This window comes from Semicossyphus pulcher, unplaced genomic scaffold, assembly GCF_022749685.1.
Source record: "Semicossyphus pulcher isolate SPU_LCO1_2020_fin unplaced genomic scaffold, fSemPul1.0.p SCAF_2, whole genome shotgun sequence".
NCBI lineage: Eukaryota > Metazoa > Chordata > Actinopteri > Labriformes > Labridae > Semicossyphus > Semicossyphus pulcher.
The window spans coordinates 23,914,167-23,932,015 of record NW_027211693.1 but is presented as its reverse complement, the minus strand read 5'-3'; the positions used below and the strand labels follow the sequence as shown (position 1 = coordinate 23,932,015).

Sequence of the window (17,849 nt, the reverse complement as noted above, 5' to 3'; positions counted from 1 at the left end):
AAATGGGATCCCATAGTTTTTACGATTAATTCTGCGGTAGACATGAATGCCTTAACCTGATTTTTGATAGTTTCTCCAATGGCTCCAATCATTTAATCACTTAATACCTGCGGGTGACAAATTGTCAGGGGACCATGAATGTCTGAAGTACTTTCATAACAATCTATCCAGTCGCTTTTCAGATGATAGACCGACCGACAGACAGAGCTACACTGCCATCCCTAGAGTCATGCTACTAGCATGGCTTAACCCAAAGCAAGCAGGCCCTTTACTTATAAAATGGGTACTGGTTACAGTTATTCTGTGTAGTACATGCTGTAGTATGGTAATGAGTGTGTGTGTGTTCTTCTAGAAAAGCCATTTATCAGCCTTAACTACAGAAACGGACCGGTGGTGGAGGTGACTGCTGGCCAGAAGTCTTTCAAATTACAAGTAAATGTGTCTGCATTCCCAACGCCTGAAACACAATGGTAAGACAAGACTCTCTGATGGATTCACTAAAGGAAGTGAACAATTTTCCACTTCTTCTGGAGGCATTCCTGTACTGCAGTACCTTTTTGTGTGTGTGCGTGTGCGTGTGCGTGTGTGTGTGTGTTGTCCAGGTATAAAGATGGAAAGCTGATAAACCAGCGGCAAGAGTTCAAGTTGAAAAGGATGAGGATGCACCTTAACCACGCTTTGGAGATTAAGGATGTTTGTCAAGAGGATTTGGGGCTCTACACGGTGGTGCTGAAGAACAGTGCCGCTGCGCTGGAGAGGAGGCTCAACATCACGCTCGTCATCAACGGTAAGCAGCAGGCTGTTTGTTTGTGTACCCTCAGTGGACATCATGCCAGATGTTCTCTGCGTAAAACATTAGAGGATGTGCAACAATTAACATTCCTGCCATGAAACTCTAGAGGTTTGCTCATTTTCCAGGTAGGGACAATAGAGTGTATACATAACCACAGACTAAATGTGAGTGAGTTAGTCCTGTGACTGACTGGCGTCTATTCCAGGGTGTTTTCTTTTCCTGCCAAATTAGAGTATACTGAGAGATGCATGCACCTCTGAATCTTATTAAATGTCTCTCCTCTTCCCCAGTCCCCCCTCACATCCATGAAAAGGAAGTGGCAGACCCGTCTAGTCCTTACCCCAGCGGCAGCAGCCAGACTCTAACATGCACCGCCTATGGTCTCCCCGCGCCCAACGTCAGCTGGAAGTGGAAAGCCTGGGGCTCGTGTGTCCTCAACAGCACTCAGAGCAGACCGTAAGGAAAACTTCTCCCTCAGTCACACACTCTGAAGTGATCTCTTTTTATTGCAAACTGGTGTGGGAGCAGAAAAAAAGGTTTTTTGATACAGGACAGAGAAGAGAGGAGAGGAGTGGGAAGCAGTGCATGAAGCGTTACGCGAGGACCAAATAGGAGGAAGAGGTCAGTGTGAAATTATCCGCTGGCTCTGCGTCTAGAAAGGAGGGAGGAGGTGATGAAAGAAGAGATGTGGAGGTGGATGAAAAGAGCAGAGATTAAGAGGAAGGTGGAGGAGAGGTAAATAGAGGGAAGAGAGGACGACAGGAAAGAGTGTCTGTTCAATGTCCGACCTGCTTCCTCCCCCACGCCGCGATAATGTTTCTGTTTCTCTGCAGCCGGTCCGCCAGGCTTCGACTCTCTCACAGCAGTCTCACTTTCTGACACACACACACACACACACACAGAGAAATGCACATACACCACCTTGGTGCATTTGAATCCATCAGGGATCTATATATCTCATACACACACTTACATGCACACATTAACACTAACACACACGCTCACAGTTATTGCCAGGAATCGCCTTGGGCTCTCCTCTCCTTCAGACCCTCCACAGGATATAATGGATTCTCTGGATGGACATTTACGATGCGTTCCAGTTATTTTCCCTAAAGTCATATATAAGCCCCAGTGTTGTAGCTGCTTCTGCTCAATATGCTTAGATTATCTACCTGCCTCCATCTCCCTCCAAGGCTTTTTTCTTGAAGTTATTGCTGTTCTCTTGACCTTTCCATGTGGGCAGGCAACATGGAAACACAAAGCGCACCAACCTGTTCTTATAGACAGAAACGCACAACAGTGGCACATCAGTTAGGCTCAACTTTGGCTCCAGCTGTGCCGTTCATATTCCGTCTCCTGCACATCTCGTGACATTTTGTGGGCGCAGTGAGGGATGGGTCTTGACCTTTTCTGCTCAATAAGAATTGAATTTCCATTTTTTAATAGGATGGTCAGACATATAGTGCAGGAATAATAAATCTGTTGTGTGTCACAGCAGCTTTTCTGGTTTGGTATTCAAACCACCTGCCTGCTAAAGTGTCCTATTGACAGATTTTGAAGTTGTTGGAATAGTTATGAGAAAGGCTTTTAGTTCCACAAACATCTCGATTCTCTTTTGCCAACATTAGCAAAGCAGAGCTCCAAAAGTGCTTGGCGGGGTGGAGGAAAACTGAGCAGGGTGACAGGATAAACACTTAATGCAACTGAACCCTCTTTTGTAATCTTGGTCTGGTATATTTTGAGCTCTAAGCCATGAAAAAAAAATCAATTCCTCAGGCAATAAAAGTAGAACTAAGACCTTGAGTTTTCTATTAAAATGCATTTCTTTAAAAATATCTTCACATGCTGTTCATTTCTTCTTTTATGAAACCTTCACTGTTAAAGGTGTAATCTCGAAGATTTTCATGTAAATAAATGTCTGCTAAGTCACTCTCCATCACCGAATGAGGTAACACAATGGTGATCGAGCCTATGGCCCACTGATGAAAGCCTTTGCAGTATTACAGACTGGGTGTCTGTTGCGACTTTTGCGGAAAAAGCACAAGCTGCACCCAGTTAGTGACGCGTTTTCCATGGTCCTGGTCTGCCAGAGAGGGTAGGCGGAGCTAAGCGGCTGCTTTTCCGGTCTCTGCAAGTGTTGCGAGTAAACAGTAATCGACTATGGCTGAACAAACAAAGAAAAGATCGATGACTACAGATACAACTTCAACAATAAGTGAAAATCCAAAGAAACAAATTGATGCTCAGATGAAGCAAACAGTCTAAAAAGGAAAGCGACTGTCAGCGAGGAAAATCAAGAGTTACAACCGGAGCCAACCGTGGACGTCTCGTTATCTGGGGCGACTACGCCCTCAATTGCCTTTTATCACCATAGGGTGCCGCCAAAGAGAAGAAACTGAGAACTTTGAGATTCTAACTTTAAGCAACGTTGTTGGCCCAGTGCATGAAAATATTCTCTTACCCGCTTTTTCTTTCCAAAGGTAAAATAATGGACTTTCAGCACCTCTTAAGCTCATGAACAGATCATATGTCGGGTGTTTTATCTGTACAATAGCTGAAGTGCAAATATTTCTTGGCCTGGCGTTGAGACTACCATGAGTTGTTGTTGTCAGTGAGGTTGCAAGGTTGCAAAAACTCAGGAAGCCTCCAAAAAAACAAACTAACTATAAATTCAGAGAGGCTGGAACATACTTTATGCCAAGCTAAGCTAACCATCTCCTGGCTGTAGCTATGAACACACACACATGAGAGTTGTTGTTCTCATTTAATAGGAAATAAAGTGAATCATTGATTTTCCTGTTTAGTATTCAGCCGTTCATTAAGATGAAGGAGTTAGAAGATATGGTTTTTGCTCCCCGTAGGAACAAAAACAAGCATCTTTTTCTAATGATCCTGAAGAAGATAATAAAACATGCCTCGAGGAAATCAAAACAGGTTCTTTCATCGAAGTTCATTTCTCAAAAATTTGAATACATATTATGTTTACAATTTAGACTTGTTTATGAAGTATGCAAAACTGTTTGTACACTATATAGAGATTGAAATGAAACTGACCCTGGATACCTTCTGCTATTATAAAACATTGCAGCCGTGCCTTAAGGTGTAAATGCAAAACAAAAATCCATTTCATGTTCATTAGTTCTGCTACGATGTTCACTCTATGGATCCCTATAATAGAAATTGGTGTCGTAGTTTTTCCATTAGTTGCCGGGACACTAAGTATAATTGCCTCGGCTTTAGGGTGCGAGCTGATTCTGAGATCTGAGACAAAAATCTCATAAAACCTCAGGATGTCTGGTTTGATGTGCCTCTGGATTCTTCCCCGCTGCTCACTCTCTGCCATGCATGTCAATGAGGAGAGATGTCACGAACGCGTCTGTGTTTCTCTCCAGGGTCCGACGAGACAGGAAGGGCCGGAGTGACAGGATGGCAGACTGTCAGAACTGGCTGGACATTAACTCAGAAAACGCCGTGAACGATATCGAGGCTATCGAGACGTCTGTAGAAGTGGTGGACGGCCGACAAAAGGTACATTACATGGCTCAGTTATGATTGGTATTTCTTCTAAAAGCCCGCATTTACATGAACGAGAACATATTGAATGTATAATATGATTATACGATTGTAGGAGCACTGTAAAAGAATGACTGATACGATTAAGATGTAACCCAGAAAAGAAGACATTTATGTAAGTGGACTTATCCGTGAACTGTAATGTTTTTATGTAAGCGTCCCAAATTCTGAGCTCCATAACAAAATTTGTCAATCAGGAGCCATTTCCACAGTAGAAATATTTAGAACAGCCTTCCTCTGCAGACTTCCTGTGAGGACGTGTTATAAACACATGCAGACACACATGCGAGGGGGCACATGTGCACACACACACACACACATGCCTGTACATTTATAAACCACAGCAATGAGAGGAAACTCTCACACGGGCACATGCAGAAACACACAACGTCCTGATGTGTCTCAGTCACACCTGGGTGAGTTTGCTTCTGGCTGATATGTCAGCGCAGTCTGGTTTGTGTCGGCTTACAAAGACTTACATGACAGTGTGATATAACCCTTTCTTTTACAATGTGCATGCTATTAAAGTCCCATCAACCTTTTCTCACCTCACAGAGAGTGAGCAGGCTTCAGATTCGCAACGCCAGTGTCTCCGTCATGTACAAGTGTTCTGCAGAAAACAAGGTTGGCAAAGATGAGCGGCTGATCTACTTCTATGTAACCAGTAAGTATGTGTGGTTAGATTTCACAGCGAGGGAAACACAGCAAAGATCCTCCAGAATCCCCTGTTGTTGTGTGTCACCATTCAGATCATTTTGGGTTCAGACACCTCAATCTCTGAGGGCACTTCCTTGACCTTTAGACTGACAATATAGCTAGGTTTGCTTTAGGGCATGCCTGTCTGTGATTGATGAGTTTCCCTTTGAACCACAATAGACAGGCAATAAGTATCTGCCCTCCCGTCATAATATGGTCGCTTCTCGCTCCCAAAAAACTGCAAAAATATCAAACTTGAGGCTCCAAAACAGTATTTCACAAACCATTTAACTTCACGGTGGCTACATCCACTTCTTTCATACAGTCAATGCCTCCACCCCTTTACAGTGGAGGTAAACAGAATCTGTGGGGCTTGCAGCTTTTGAAATTACATCTGAAAAATTCAGCAGCCACAGAACTTTCTACCTGAAAACATAGACAGATTACTGAGAGGGCCTCCCCGAGCACAAGCTCAGGGGCCATACGGTCAAAACCTCCTTCATTGAAAAGTCAAAGAGTTCTGTTAAAAATAAGCTGGATTCTTTATTACTGAGTGTCTGAGTCAGACGTTGCATAATTAAGAATAAGGTTAGAGGAAGCCTGAACATACTAATTAGTAAGGCAATTTAAATGTTTGACAGAGGAAAAGCATTGCTTGAGGTGTGAATCCAAGGTTTTCTTCTGTGGTTTTTAATGATGTTTAGTGCTATAGGAAAAAAAAATTCGACAGCCTCTTTTTGTGAACATAATTATTTTTTCCTCTGGTAGTTAACTTTTATGTGCGTGACACCCCTTTGGCTCTAAATCTGTCCATGCAGAGGAAATAGTTCAAGTGTCCTAATAAAAACTGTTCACGGTTAGATTGTCAGGCAGGCACAAGCAATCATTTTGTTGCTGAATGAACCAACCCTTTAAGGAATCATTTTCATTAAGGGTACAAGCTGTTTCCTGTTCGCTTATGTAACCGCCACACCTGCCCTTGTCCGTATCTCCAAAGCCATCCCTGAGGGGTTCAGTGTGGACGTTCGGCCCTCTGAGAATCCCCTGGAGCAGGAGAGGGTGTCTCTCTATTGCAGCGCCGACAATTACACCTACGAGCAGCTGCAGTGGTACCGCCTCGACCCCCGTGCCCTGCAGGACGAGCAGGGCAGGCCCCAGGAGCTGGACTGCAGGAGCGTGCACCTCTACGCGGACGCCCTCGACGGCCAGCTCTCTTTCCAGGAGCCGTCCAACAGCTGGGTCCTGGACTTCACCATCGCCCCTGTGCAGCTGCAAGACGAGGGTCATTATGTGTGCGAGGCTCAGAGCAGGCGGAGCGGGGAGAAACAGTGCCTGTTCAGATACATCTCTGTCAAAGGTGAGAGATAAAAGGGATAAAAGCTCCAGACCCAGACACATATACACATCGCCTGGCAGGGAGAGGAGTCGCTCTAACTGCAGCTAATTATAGAGAACAGCTCAAACCTTTGGCAGCGGAAGCACACACAGGTCTCAATAGGCATGGTGGAGATGCTGGAGGCTTAAAAATACACACACTCACAGAGAAGTGCCCACGCAGCCTGGTACCCACATCCACACATAACAGAGAGAGTACCTGGTGTTTGCACAGCATCAATATGTAGTGACAGAAAACAGAGCTGAGGCGCTGCAGGGCTGAAACGCACAAACAGATCCGTGCTTCATTCAGGCTGTGTGCTGTAACCTTGCATCAGGACCTGAAGGATGGATGTACATCTTAATGGGATTTTTTGACTCTTGCCCTTTGTCAATCCTTCAGAGACCCTTCAGTGAATATCATGTACCTTAACACCATGCAATGGTCACAGAAAACAACAGCGTTGAATTCCCTTTTCTTCTCCCTCTCTCTCTCTGTTCTCTGTCTTTTGGCCTCCCTCTCTCTTTCCGTAGCTCTGGAGGCGCCGCGGTACAGGCGCAGCCTCACCAACCAGACGGTGAATGTGACCGAGTCTCTGCGGATGGAGTGCGACGCGGAGGGAAGACCCCTGCCCCGCCTCTCCTGGTTCAAAGACAACCAGCCTCTCCACCAAATGTCAGGTGCATGAACACACCTACACAGGTGATGCACACGTTTGCACAACAGCAGAGGCCGCCCATCCGCCCACCTGGCAGCCACACATACACCAACAGTTACTCATGAAGTTTGCCACCTCTCTGTCCTTATTTAGCAGGACTTTTAATTCCCCTTAGGTGATTTTCCTGCAGGATCTGCGGCTTCACATCAGATAAAAGAGCAGAAACAATCAGCTTTGTTCATATTTACTCCTTTTTCTTCTCTGTAGGCAGATGTGGCCGTTTCTTGTTGCACTTTCCATCATCACAAATGGCAATTCAGCTATTAAAAGGGCACACAAGCCCAGCTAACACGACCGCCCACCTGCTTCACCCACACACACACATACTGTTGAACAAATGTGTCAAACAGAAACAGTGACAAGAAGCCTTGTACGGGTGCTGCACATATGCACACCCACCCCCCAACACATACATAAAACCCTGCGGCCGATAGACACGGCTCATTAGCTTTCTCAGCGTCTCTTAACATCGAAAGGAGAAGAGGGGATGAGATGATGGGGAGGATGGGTGGTCAATATGGGTATAAGTGACAGCCGATGCTCCGGGTTCACTCAGAGAGGCTGCTGGGACATGTGGCGGCTGCACAAGGTGACGGGATTATGAATAAATACTATTGATTGAAATCCAGAGCTGTGACAGGAATTAAAGTAGTGTTATTGAAAATATTGCTGAATCTACAATGAGAAGTAAATAAAGTGTTGTGTGTGTGTGTGTGTGTGTGTGTGTGTGTGTGTCCTCGCAGGGATCCAGCTGCAGGATTCGAACCGCACGCTCAGCATCCAGCGGGTCAGAGAGGAGGACGCAGGGCTTTACACCTGCACTGCCTGCAACCAGCGCGGTTGTGTCCACTCCTCAGCCGCCGTCCGGGTCATCGGTGAGACAGCCACACACACACACACACACACATGTAGAAACAGACTGTTAACATACCACCTGTATCCACTCACACACTCGAACAGCTGACGTGCTTTTTTCGAGTACACTCAGGCTTGAAATCACTGTCACCCTCAAGCTCACATCTCTGAACACTAAATGTACAGATCTGTGTTTTAGTCATTCACGTCTCACACTTTTCACCGCAGCTGTAGATTGTGCGCTTTGTTATGAACGGCCCTCCAAAATAAAATCAAAGTCATTGACTGCCGGGATATTTAGTATTCAGAATGAGTAATTCAATGGGCCTGCTGCAAGTGCGCTCAAGATGAATGGCAGAATTGAGTAAATGGCTGTTTAGCACATTTATGTAAGGCAAAAGATTTAATATAGGGGGCTCGCAAGAATGCTGGGACCTATACTTTGTAATACAGCACCCCCTACAGGAAGTGAAGAGTGATGTCATCAACCAGAGATTGAATGAAGGAAACATCTGCGTCTAAAAGTGATCTTCTTTACATGTTTCTTTTTTCCTTTTAGGATCAAGTGACAAGGCGAATGTGGAGATTGTGATTCTCATCGGAACAGGAGTCATCGCTGTTTTCTTCTGGGCCTTGCTCATCCTCATCTTCTGCAACGTGAAGAGGGTCAGAGGCCGCCGCTTTGCCCTGCATGTCTGTGTGTTTGTGAGAGAAACTGACAGGCTGTGACGGAGACACTTTAACCTCCTACTCCCAGCATGTCTGTCGGCATTTCGGCATTACTTGTTTGATCTTTGAAAGAGTCGGAAAATTACCTACAGAGAGTGCTACTGTTATCTGCCGGGAGTGAGTCTAATTAGCGTTTTACTGCTTTTAGCCCCAACAACAATCACGACTATAATAAGGCTCAAATTGCCTTTTACTCCTCCTCTCTTGGTCAAATATTAGACGACCTCACACAGTTGCTGAGCAGCGACTCACAGTGTGATGATGGCACTATAGGATTAATTAAGACATGGTTTTATCTCCTAACTGTTACAGCTTTTTTTATCCTTTTGTCTCTTGCTTCTTGTTCACTTGTGAAGAAGAAGAAAATCAAGAACCTTTAGTTTAAAAAACCTCATTATTGAGATCTGAGGCTGCCACCCATGCTGACCTCATAGCCATTCAGATCACACCCATCCATCCATTATCTGTACCACTTATCCTGTTCAGGGCGAGGGTGGGTTGGAGCCTATCCCAACTGTCATTAGGCGAGAGGCGGGGTACACCCTGGACTGATCAGCAGTCAATCACAGGGCTGACAGAGAGAGACAGACAAAAGCCCTTTTTACACTGCCAGTTCAAGGCGGGATTATTACGCCTCTGTTATGTTTCATCTTTAGGTGTGGGGAAGTCGCTGTGCGTCTGAGCCGGCATTGGAGGTAGTAACAGAGGCGTAACAGAGGCGAAACGAGGTCTGAGTGAACAGTGGAGCCGGCAGGGCGGAACAGCGCCGCGTGTGTGTATTTGAATCATGCACTGTTTGTTTGCACCTTGCGCACGTTTTGCTTCCTTAACGCCGGAACGCTGTGTAAAAACACGCACTGGAGCGGCTTTACGCCCCAGCAGGAGCATTATACGTTGGTTCTGTGTATAACGACGGTGGCGCTTTGATACGGCGCTGTGGCGGAAAGCAATGTCAAAAGGGCCAAAGACAGACAACCTTTCACGCTCACAATCACACCTACGGACAATTTAGAGTCAACAATGAGCCTAACGAGCATGTCTTTGGACTTTGGAGGAAGCTCGAGTACCCATAGGGAACCCACGCATGCACAAGGAGAACATGCTATCTACTCGCTGTGAGGCAACAGCTGTAACCACTGCACCACTGTGCAGCCCCAGATCACACTAGCTCTTCTCATCAGAATAAGCAGCAGGAGCGTCTAAGCTTTCTGAAAAAAAAAAAAGTTTTTTCTAAAATATATATAACTCCCCAAAGGTAGATTTAGTGGCAGAAACCTACTCTATATGTTAATATGTATTACATTAATCTAGATATACTGAACTTCCAACATTAATATACAGAATCTCAAATATGCGTCTGGGGGCATGTGGTAGAACCTTGATGCGTTGTTGTGAAAAAGAAAGTTAGAAAGTGAGTCCGTTACCATAGGATACTATTGTATCTGAAGATTTAAATGGTCTATGAAGGTATCCATGTGCATTGTGCCTCAAAACTGGAGACTTAAAGGGCCAGTTTGCCGAGTTTCAACCTCAGTCCTATCATGCTATTATGTGGCGCTAATGCCATTATGGTAGAAAAAAATTAAATTTGGCTCTGTGTCCTTGGAGGACGCTGTCCTCTTCTCCAATGGGCCGTGGAAAACCTCCGCCAGACGACGTAAAACGCGTCATCTGGCGGAGGCCAGGGAGCTCGCTAAACTACACTTCCTCTATCTAGGACGCCCGCCTCCGATGTCATGTCTCGTTCAAAATCGTTAGGTTTAAAATGTAGACTGCAGACTAAGATTATATACCACCAGTATATTCTCATCAAATTTCAGATTCTGTACCGTTCCTTTCAGAGGGAGGGGCGCAATGCACGCTGGGTGTTGTAGGAATGTAGAATGGGCGAAACCACGAGCTGTTTGTTCTACTGATTACAGAGAGCTTTGACTGAAATAGGCTTTTTTCCCTTTAAGAAGTAGTGCACATATCTCTATGAACACAGTTTCATCAGCAAGCTTTGAGTCTCAATCAACAAGCATTAAAGTTAGTTAAATGGGTTTTCTAAATAGAGGAAAATGTAAAAAAAAAAGAGGATATCAAATGTAATAAAACAGCTTTCATCATCCTGGGTAAGGCAAAAAAATCCCCTCACACCTGGAGAACTTCCTGTCTTTAATTGAAGACAAAGCATCAAATTGCAATATTCACTTGTTTGTAACACACTATAAGGTCTGCTTTTTTCTGTGTTTGTACCTTTCTCTCTGATTCTCTGCTCGTGTTATTTTTCTCCTGTAATTTCAACATATATTCATCCCTTCGGCCCGACACCTCCTATCCTCATGTCGCCTCCTTCTCTCTCTGAACTTCAGGTTAACCCTGCAGACATAAAGACAGGCTATCTGTCAATCATCATGGACCCAGGGGAGGTGCCTTTGGATGAGCAGTGTGAATATTTGCCCTACGACTCCTCGCAGTGGGAGATCTCCAGAGACAAACTCAGACTCGGTGAGCATTCGGGATTGGTAGGAAAAAAAGAACAGATGTATGATGGGATAAATGACTGAATGGGAGAGAGAGGGAATGAGCGAGGATATTTACAGGAGGGGATAAGAGCAAATAGATGGATGAAACTGAATTAGTTTTCCATTTTCAGAATGCTTAATGGCATGAGTTTGGATCGCAGCCAGCCGGGCAAACTGCTGCCAAGTAAACTGCTAATGTTAAAAATGTGCTCGCTCCCAGCAGAGCTTTGTAAAATCGCCCGGAGGTAAAGCATCTGTTCCACTACAGCAACTTATGTGAGCACGTTGTTTTCCAAATGCAGCCATTGAGAGTCTAATACCTCCCCTCTTGTCTATAAGGAGGCCAGATGCATTTACATTTTGCAACCACAACTGTTTGTGTATTCCAGCGAGACTAAAACCTGCTGAGGTCAATGAGCCTGAATGTGCTGCTTCTTCACTGTTCTCTCTCCTGACACAGGGAAGGTTTTAGGCCATGGTGCTTTTGGCAAAGTGATTGAGGCTTCAATCTACGGCATCAGCAAGAGCAGCAGTTTGGACACAGTGGCTGTTAAGATGCTCAAAGGTGAGATCCATGACTTGTATGTGTATATTATGTTTGATCATTGTAGCAGCTTTCAATGAAACCGCTGATACACAAACTTATATTAGTTCTTAATTAGAGTTAGTTAAACAGCCCTGATATGCATACATACTGTACACTAAGTCTAACGTACGACTTGGTACATATGCTGGGTAAGTTCCTGTTTTGTTTGCTGTTGTTTTGCTGTTGTTTATTGAGGGAGGTGTCAACCGTAGAGGGTAATTGGCTGAGAAGTAGGTCCAGGGGAGGGAAGAGGGAGTTATAGTGATAAAGCGACTTTTAAGGGGAGTTAGGTGTTCTGGGAAGGAGAAGACGCATGCTGAGTGAGTAGAGCTAAGTGAGAAAACCTCTATGTTGTTTTTCCGGGGACACCTAGACCTCGGGTTAGCTGCTGCTGTGGGATGGAAATAAATCTGGGCTGTCAAACCGTCTTAACTACCCTGCAACGCTACAATATTAAAGTAATAATCTTGAAGAATTGAATTTAAATAAATGTCTGTTAAGTCACTATCTATCACTGAATGAGGTGACACAATGGTGACTGAGCCTGTGGCCCACTGATGAAAGCCTTTGCATTTGCAGTATATAGTATTATTACAGGATGGGTGTCTGTGGTGTAATTCGCAAAAAAACAAAACAAGCAGCGTCCAGTTAGTGATGCGTTTTCCATCACCCAGCAGTGGTTGGTCTGTCAGAGAGGGTAGGCGGAGCTTAGCGGCTGCTTTTCCGGTCTCTGCAAGTGTTGCGAGTAAACAGTAATCTACTATGGCTGAACAAACAAAGAAAAGATCGATGAATACAGATACAGCTTCAAAAATAAGTGAAAATCCAAAGAAAAAGAAACAAACTTGACGCTCAGATGAAGGCAAACAGTCTGAAAAGGGAAGCGACCGTCAGCGAGGAAAGTCAAGAGTTACAACCGGAGCCAACCGTGGACGTCACACATGCAGCACTGTCTGGATATCTGGGAAGTGTGCTCCCACAATTACTGTTTATCACCATAGGTGTCGCCAAGGGAACGATACTGAGATCTTTAACATAACAACGTTAACTGAACAATTAGATGGATTTTACTTACTGATACTTCACTTTTCATGTGTGTTTCAGATGGAGCCACAGCCAGTGAGCATAAAGCATTGATGTCCGAGTTAAAGATTCTGATTCACATCGGGAACCATCTGAATGTAGTGAACCTGTTGGGAGCCTGCACCAAACCTAATGGTGAGAATTTAATGTTTATAATGTCATATATTTATATTCTAGTGTGTGTGGGTAGAGGTTAATATGCTGTAACATGTCATTAAAACAGTTTGAATGAATCACTGCTCATATGTATAACTTAGTGCTGTATTTAATGTGTTGGGTGTAAACAAAAAGTTCATAGAAATACTACTGTACTTTTTATGTTTATCTGTGGGTGTCAGAGTTTGATTATTGGTTGTTTTTGTTCTGTTGGAAAGCTTTGTTAGGACTCTTTTGTTTTTCAGCTCCTGCAATTAAAACAGACCAACTGAGGAAGTCAAACAGCTGCCTCTCTTTTTCCTTGAAACCCACTCTTTACCCTCCACACATTAATTTGACCTATAGAGAACATTTGTGAGGAGCTTACATCTGACAATGTTTACCTCTAACAAAAGCAGCAATTTAACCTTGCAGCTAACCTCAGGCAGGAAACGCTTAAAGAATGCTGCCCTTCACTATTTTCAACATATTGTGGCGTAAATGAGTTCCCAAAGAGGAGGCAGAAATGTTTTACTGACAGACAAATAATGGAAAGAGTGCAGCAGCATTTGAACCCCCGTTTCTAACAGTAATATCATGATTAAAAAAAAGAAAACAGCTTATTAAACTGTCTGTATTTCCAGGTCCACTCATGGTGATAGTGGAATACTGCAAGTATGGGAATCTGTCCAACTTCCTGCGAGCCAAGAGAGAGTTCTTCCTCCCATACAGGGTATTCAAAACACTGAACTGAAACAATTTGTTCTGCTGTGATTATGCAGCTGCAGCTTATCCTCAAAATGAATCTTATTTGCATTCTTTTCCCTTTATCTTCTGACAAATGAAAAACTACTGTTTGCCACATTTGTTCCATACCTCTATATGATTTGGGAGGTGATGCATTCAAATGTTTCCCCTGTCAGGACCGCTCTCCTAAAACTCAGAGCCAGGTGAGGCGGATGATCGAGGCGGGTCAGATGGACCAAAGAGCTCGGCAGCCAGCTTCTCCATCCCCCTCCAGACTCAACAGTCCTCAGACTCCATCATCCAACACGCCCAATCAGACTCCCGCTGTGGAGAAAAGTGAGTCTGTTTCACATCACAACAGTTCGTGATTTAACTCATAACAACTTTTTAATGACTGCCCTTCCCCTCTTGTTCTTCTTCTTCTGCAGTGGAGGACTTGTGGAAAACTCCCCTGACAATAGAAGATCTAATTTGCTACAGCTTCCAGGTGGCTCGTGGGATGGAGTTCCTGGCCTCCAGAAAGGTTAATTGTCCATATTACAAAGACAATTAGTGCCTGAGCTGTGCTGAATTGTCACCAGAGGATTGTCTCAGAGATAATCTGTTAGAGCCGGGATCATTCAGCTCTTCAGGACGATGTGTGTTAATTATTAAATACGTGACCAAACACAAGAGCTGGGCCATGATTCCTTAATGCATACTAATTCTCATCACGTTTTAAGTGGACTGCTCAAACAAGAGAAGAGACAAAATAAGTAGCGAAAGACTCAGAATGCATACTAAATCCATTTCTTTAATGCACTATTGATGGACAATTGTCCCACAATGCAATGCACCATATATATTGAGAAAAAGGTGACAGATTAAGAGATCCTAGGAAACAACAATAAGTGATGCACCTTTATAAAAACATGTTGCTTCCTCCTGCCGTACACAAGTCACAGCTTGTTCTCAGCCACATTAGAGAAATGATTTTCTTTTAGTACAGTATGATAAAGTACATTTCTTGTGCGCTAACTTCCCTCCAAATCAATAAACTGTACAATGTACACAATACTACAGCAGCATCACACTAAGATGAAATGACTCTCCTACAAAGGTTCTGCTTTCAGCTTACATAAGAAAAGTACAAGGTCTAAGCACACTGTACCGAATGTATCAAAAGTAAAAGTACTCATTACACAGTAAAGCACAGCAACTCTTGTCCCTAGTTGGGCCTGTGCAAAAACAATGTAATGAAAAATAAAGCAGTCAGTTTCATAAAACCACATAGAACTACAGATCTGAAAATACAGTTAAAAATATATGGCGACAGTTAAGCTAAACATCCTACAGCTCTGGTTTGCTTTGAGCCAGCATTTAACCTTTGCTGTGACCATTTTATATGAGGGATTGATTTATATATTATTATATTCTAAACAAATATATGTTATTTTATTTCATATTATTGGTATTATTGGGGTATTATAACTGAAATGTCAATTGAAGTCCTTAACCAAGAGAAGAAGCCTGGTTTACAAGTTCTTATGTATGACATCAACTTCTTAACTGGGCCGGCTGTGGCTCAGCGGTAGAGTCAGTTGTCCTTCAATTGAAAGGTTGCCGGTTCAATCCCCAGCTACCTCTGATGCCTTGGGCCATCAGTGTGTGAATGATTACTGATTGACAGTTGGGCACTTTAGGTAGCAGCCTCTGACATCATTGTATGAACTGACTCTCTGATTAGGGTGGCAGGTGTGTCTGGTCAGAGAATGTGAATAAAACATTAATTCAAACAGAAATGTAAAAATAATAAGAAAAGGTTTAATTAACCAGATTAGGGGGAAAAATCTAATTTAAAATGAAATTTTAATCATATTGAGTTAAACTAATACATTTAATCTAAATTTTAAATGAAGTTACACAAAATGTAATGAAATGAAATTATATTAAAATTAAAACTAATATATTTAATTTACTTTTTTAGAAAAACACCTTCTAAATGTACTTACAGCCGCAGTCTCACATTCACTGCTTTTCAGAAGAATAATAAGAATAAAATGGTGACAACAGAAGCAGCTATAACTGTTCAGGCTTCAAATGACTCCTCCCAAACAGACACGACTGTAGGCACGTGTACCTGACAGCTTTATGAGGTGCGTAGTATCTCTTGCAGCGATTCCACACATTTTTGCCTGGCAGAGACAAAGTCCAGTCACTATTACAAACTACTGCAGACACACATGCACACACGTTAAGGCCAGAGATGATTAAAATTAAAGTTGCTATTAATTTACTCCACGTGTCTGTAATCATAAAAAACGAGGTGGAAACAAAGCATGCAAACACTCCCACCCACACATGCACACACACCTGCCTGCAGCGTGTTGATGTATGTCCCGTCGTGTGTGTGTATCCACAGTGTATCCACAGAGACCTGGCAGCCCGGAACATTCTCCTGTCAGAGAACAACATCGTGAAGATCTGTGACTTCGGCCTGGCAAGAGACATATACAAAGACCCCGACTACGTCAGGAAAGGCAATGTACGGCATCCTCACACTCGCTATGAACCTCCCTATTTACTTTGGGGAGACTTTATAATAATTCACTTTAACGGCAGATGTTCATTCCTTTTTATTTGCCGATCTTGTAAAATTGCGTGATGTTTTAATGCTCTCGCAGGCTCGTCTGCCTTTGAAGTGGATGGCTCCAGAGAGCATCTTCGACAAAGTGTACACCAGCCAGAGTGACGTCTGGTCCTTTGGAGTTCTTCTCTGGGAAATCTTTTCACTGGGTAAAAATCAACAAAATCATAACACACACATTTCAACTTTTACGAGGAGTCATTTTTGTAGAATTCAAAGGAGCAGAGTTTCAGTAAAACCTCCTGCAGAGCTGTGGAGCGTCTGTTTTAAGTACTATCGATCTCCTTCAAACAGCTCTTTTATAAAAAATCCTCATCTTTGGTATCCAAATGCACAGCAAGTTCACCTGGCATGTCACTGAATGTCTCATCCTCCTTTTGTACGCCCTCAGGTGCGTCTCCGTACCCCGGAGTACAGATTGATGAAGATTTCTGCAAACGATTGAAAGACGGCGTCAGGATGAGAGCACCAGAGACAGCATCACCTGAGATGTAAGAAAGGCCTTTTCTTGTTTGTCTGTACTCGTTCAGTCCTTAGTCTACTCATAAATATCCCAATTTTAATTACTTTTAATTTTAAGAGATATAACTAATTGTGCAGCTCTGTGTCGTCTTTGTTGTGATGTTGCTGCCCTCTGCTGGTAGATACGGCATCATGCTAGCCTGCTGGCAGGGTGAGCCCAAAGAGAGGCCGACGTTCCCCGCTCTGGTGCAGATCCTGGGAGACCTGCTGCAGGACAACAGCCTACCTGTAAGTGCACTGTCTTGATATAGTTCATAAAGAGTTTTCAGAGCTTGATTTGACCTTAAATATATTCCCTCCAGGACGGGAAGGACTACGTCCCTCTGAACCCCTCACAGAGCTCGGAGGATGATGGGTTCTCACAGGCGTCATCACGGCCGCCGTCTGAAGAGGAGCTGAGAGTGGCCTGCAACACTCTGCCCACCAGGTACTGATGCATTCTCTCGTCGTTCTTCACCAACAAGTCGGAAAAAGTCAGTGCAGAAAAAGACTGATGTTCATACTCGCCACACTGTTGCCCTGGGCGACATGGGTTACCTTGAACACACACACACACACACATTGTAGTCAGTCACACATACACCATCCTACTGCTGTAAATTATCACTACTGCACCAAATCCACAGCTGAAAACAGCCCCTAAGAAATGTATCATTTTATCTCTTTTTATGTTAAGTTTGCGTAAAGCGACAGTGCTCAGCTGATTCAGGATTTTTAATTCTTTTTGCTTGTTTTTAAACCCGACTGTTCTTTAAAAATTGTATCTTTAGAAAAAAACGATGAGCTGGAAAGTTACACAGAAGCCCACTTCTGCATTTTAGGTTTTGCTGTTTTCATTGGATTTGTTAGCAAAACAATAACAAAATATATTATAAATATGACCAGTATTAGTCCTTATTGATGA

General features: G+C 43.6%; 1 protein-coding gene across 3 annotated transcripts in view; it reads left to right on the top strand.

Moving 5' to 3' along the window:
• flt4 (fms related receptor tyrosine kinase 4) overlaps window positions 1-17,849 on the top strand; it is a 48,535-nt gene that overhangs the window by 26,331 nt on the left and 4,355 nt on the right. For all 3 annotated transcript variants that reach the window (XM_069669731.1, XM_069669730.1, XM_069669732.1), the window contains 20 exons: window positions 353-470; window positions 603-787; window positions 1,084-1,249; window positions 4,186-4,321; window positions 4,922-5,030; window positions 6,060-6,419; window positions 6,971-7,117; window positions 7,899-8,030; window positions 8,570-8,676; window positions 11,094-11,229; window positions 11,707-11,811; window positions 12,937-13,050; window positions 13,695-13,783; window positions 13,974-14,133; window positions 14,226-14,320; window positions 16,199-16,321; window positions 16,461-16,572; window positions 16,815-16,914; window positions 17,068-17,173; window positions 17,248-17,372. In XM_069669731.1, the coding sequence (XP_069525832.1) occupies window positions 353-470; window positions 603-787; window positions 1,084-1,249; window positions 4,186-4,321; window positions 4,922-5,030; window positions 6,060-6,419; window positions 6,971-7,117; window positions 7,899-8,030; window positions 8,570-8,676; window positions 11,094-11,229; window positions 11,707-11,811; window positions 12,937-13,050; window positions 13,695-13,783; window positions 13,974-14,133; window positions 14,226-14,320; window positions 16,199-16,321; window positions 16,461-16,572; window positions 16,815-16,914; window positions 17,068-17,173; window positions 17,248-17,372 (2,725 nt within the window). The remainder of the gene's footprint in view (window positions 1-352; window positions 471-602; window positions 788-1,083; window positions 1,250-4,185; window positions 4,322-4,921; window positions 5,031-6,059; window positions 6,420-6,970; window positions 7,118-7,898; window positions 8,031-8,569; window positions 8,677-11,093; window positions 11,230-11,706; window positions 11,812-12,936; window positions 13,051-13,694; window positions 13,784-13,973; window positions 14,134-14,225; window positions 14,321-16,198; window positions 16,322-16,460; window positions 16,573-16,814; window positions 16,915-17,067; window positions 17,174-17,247; window positions 17,373-17,849) is intronic.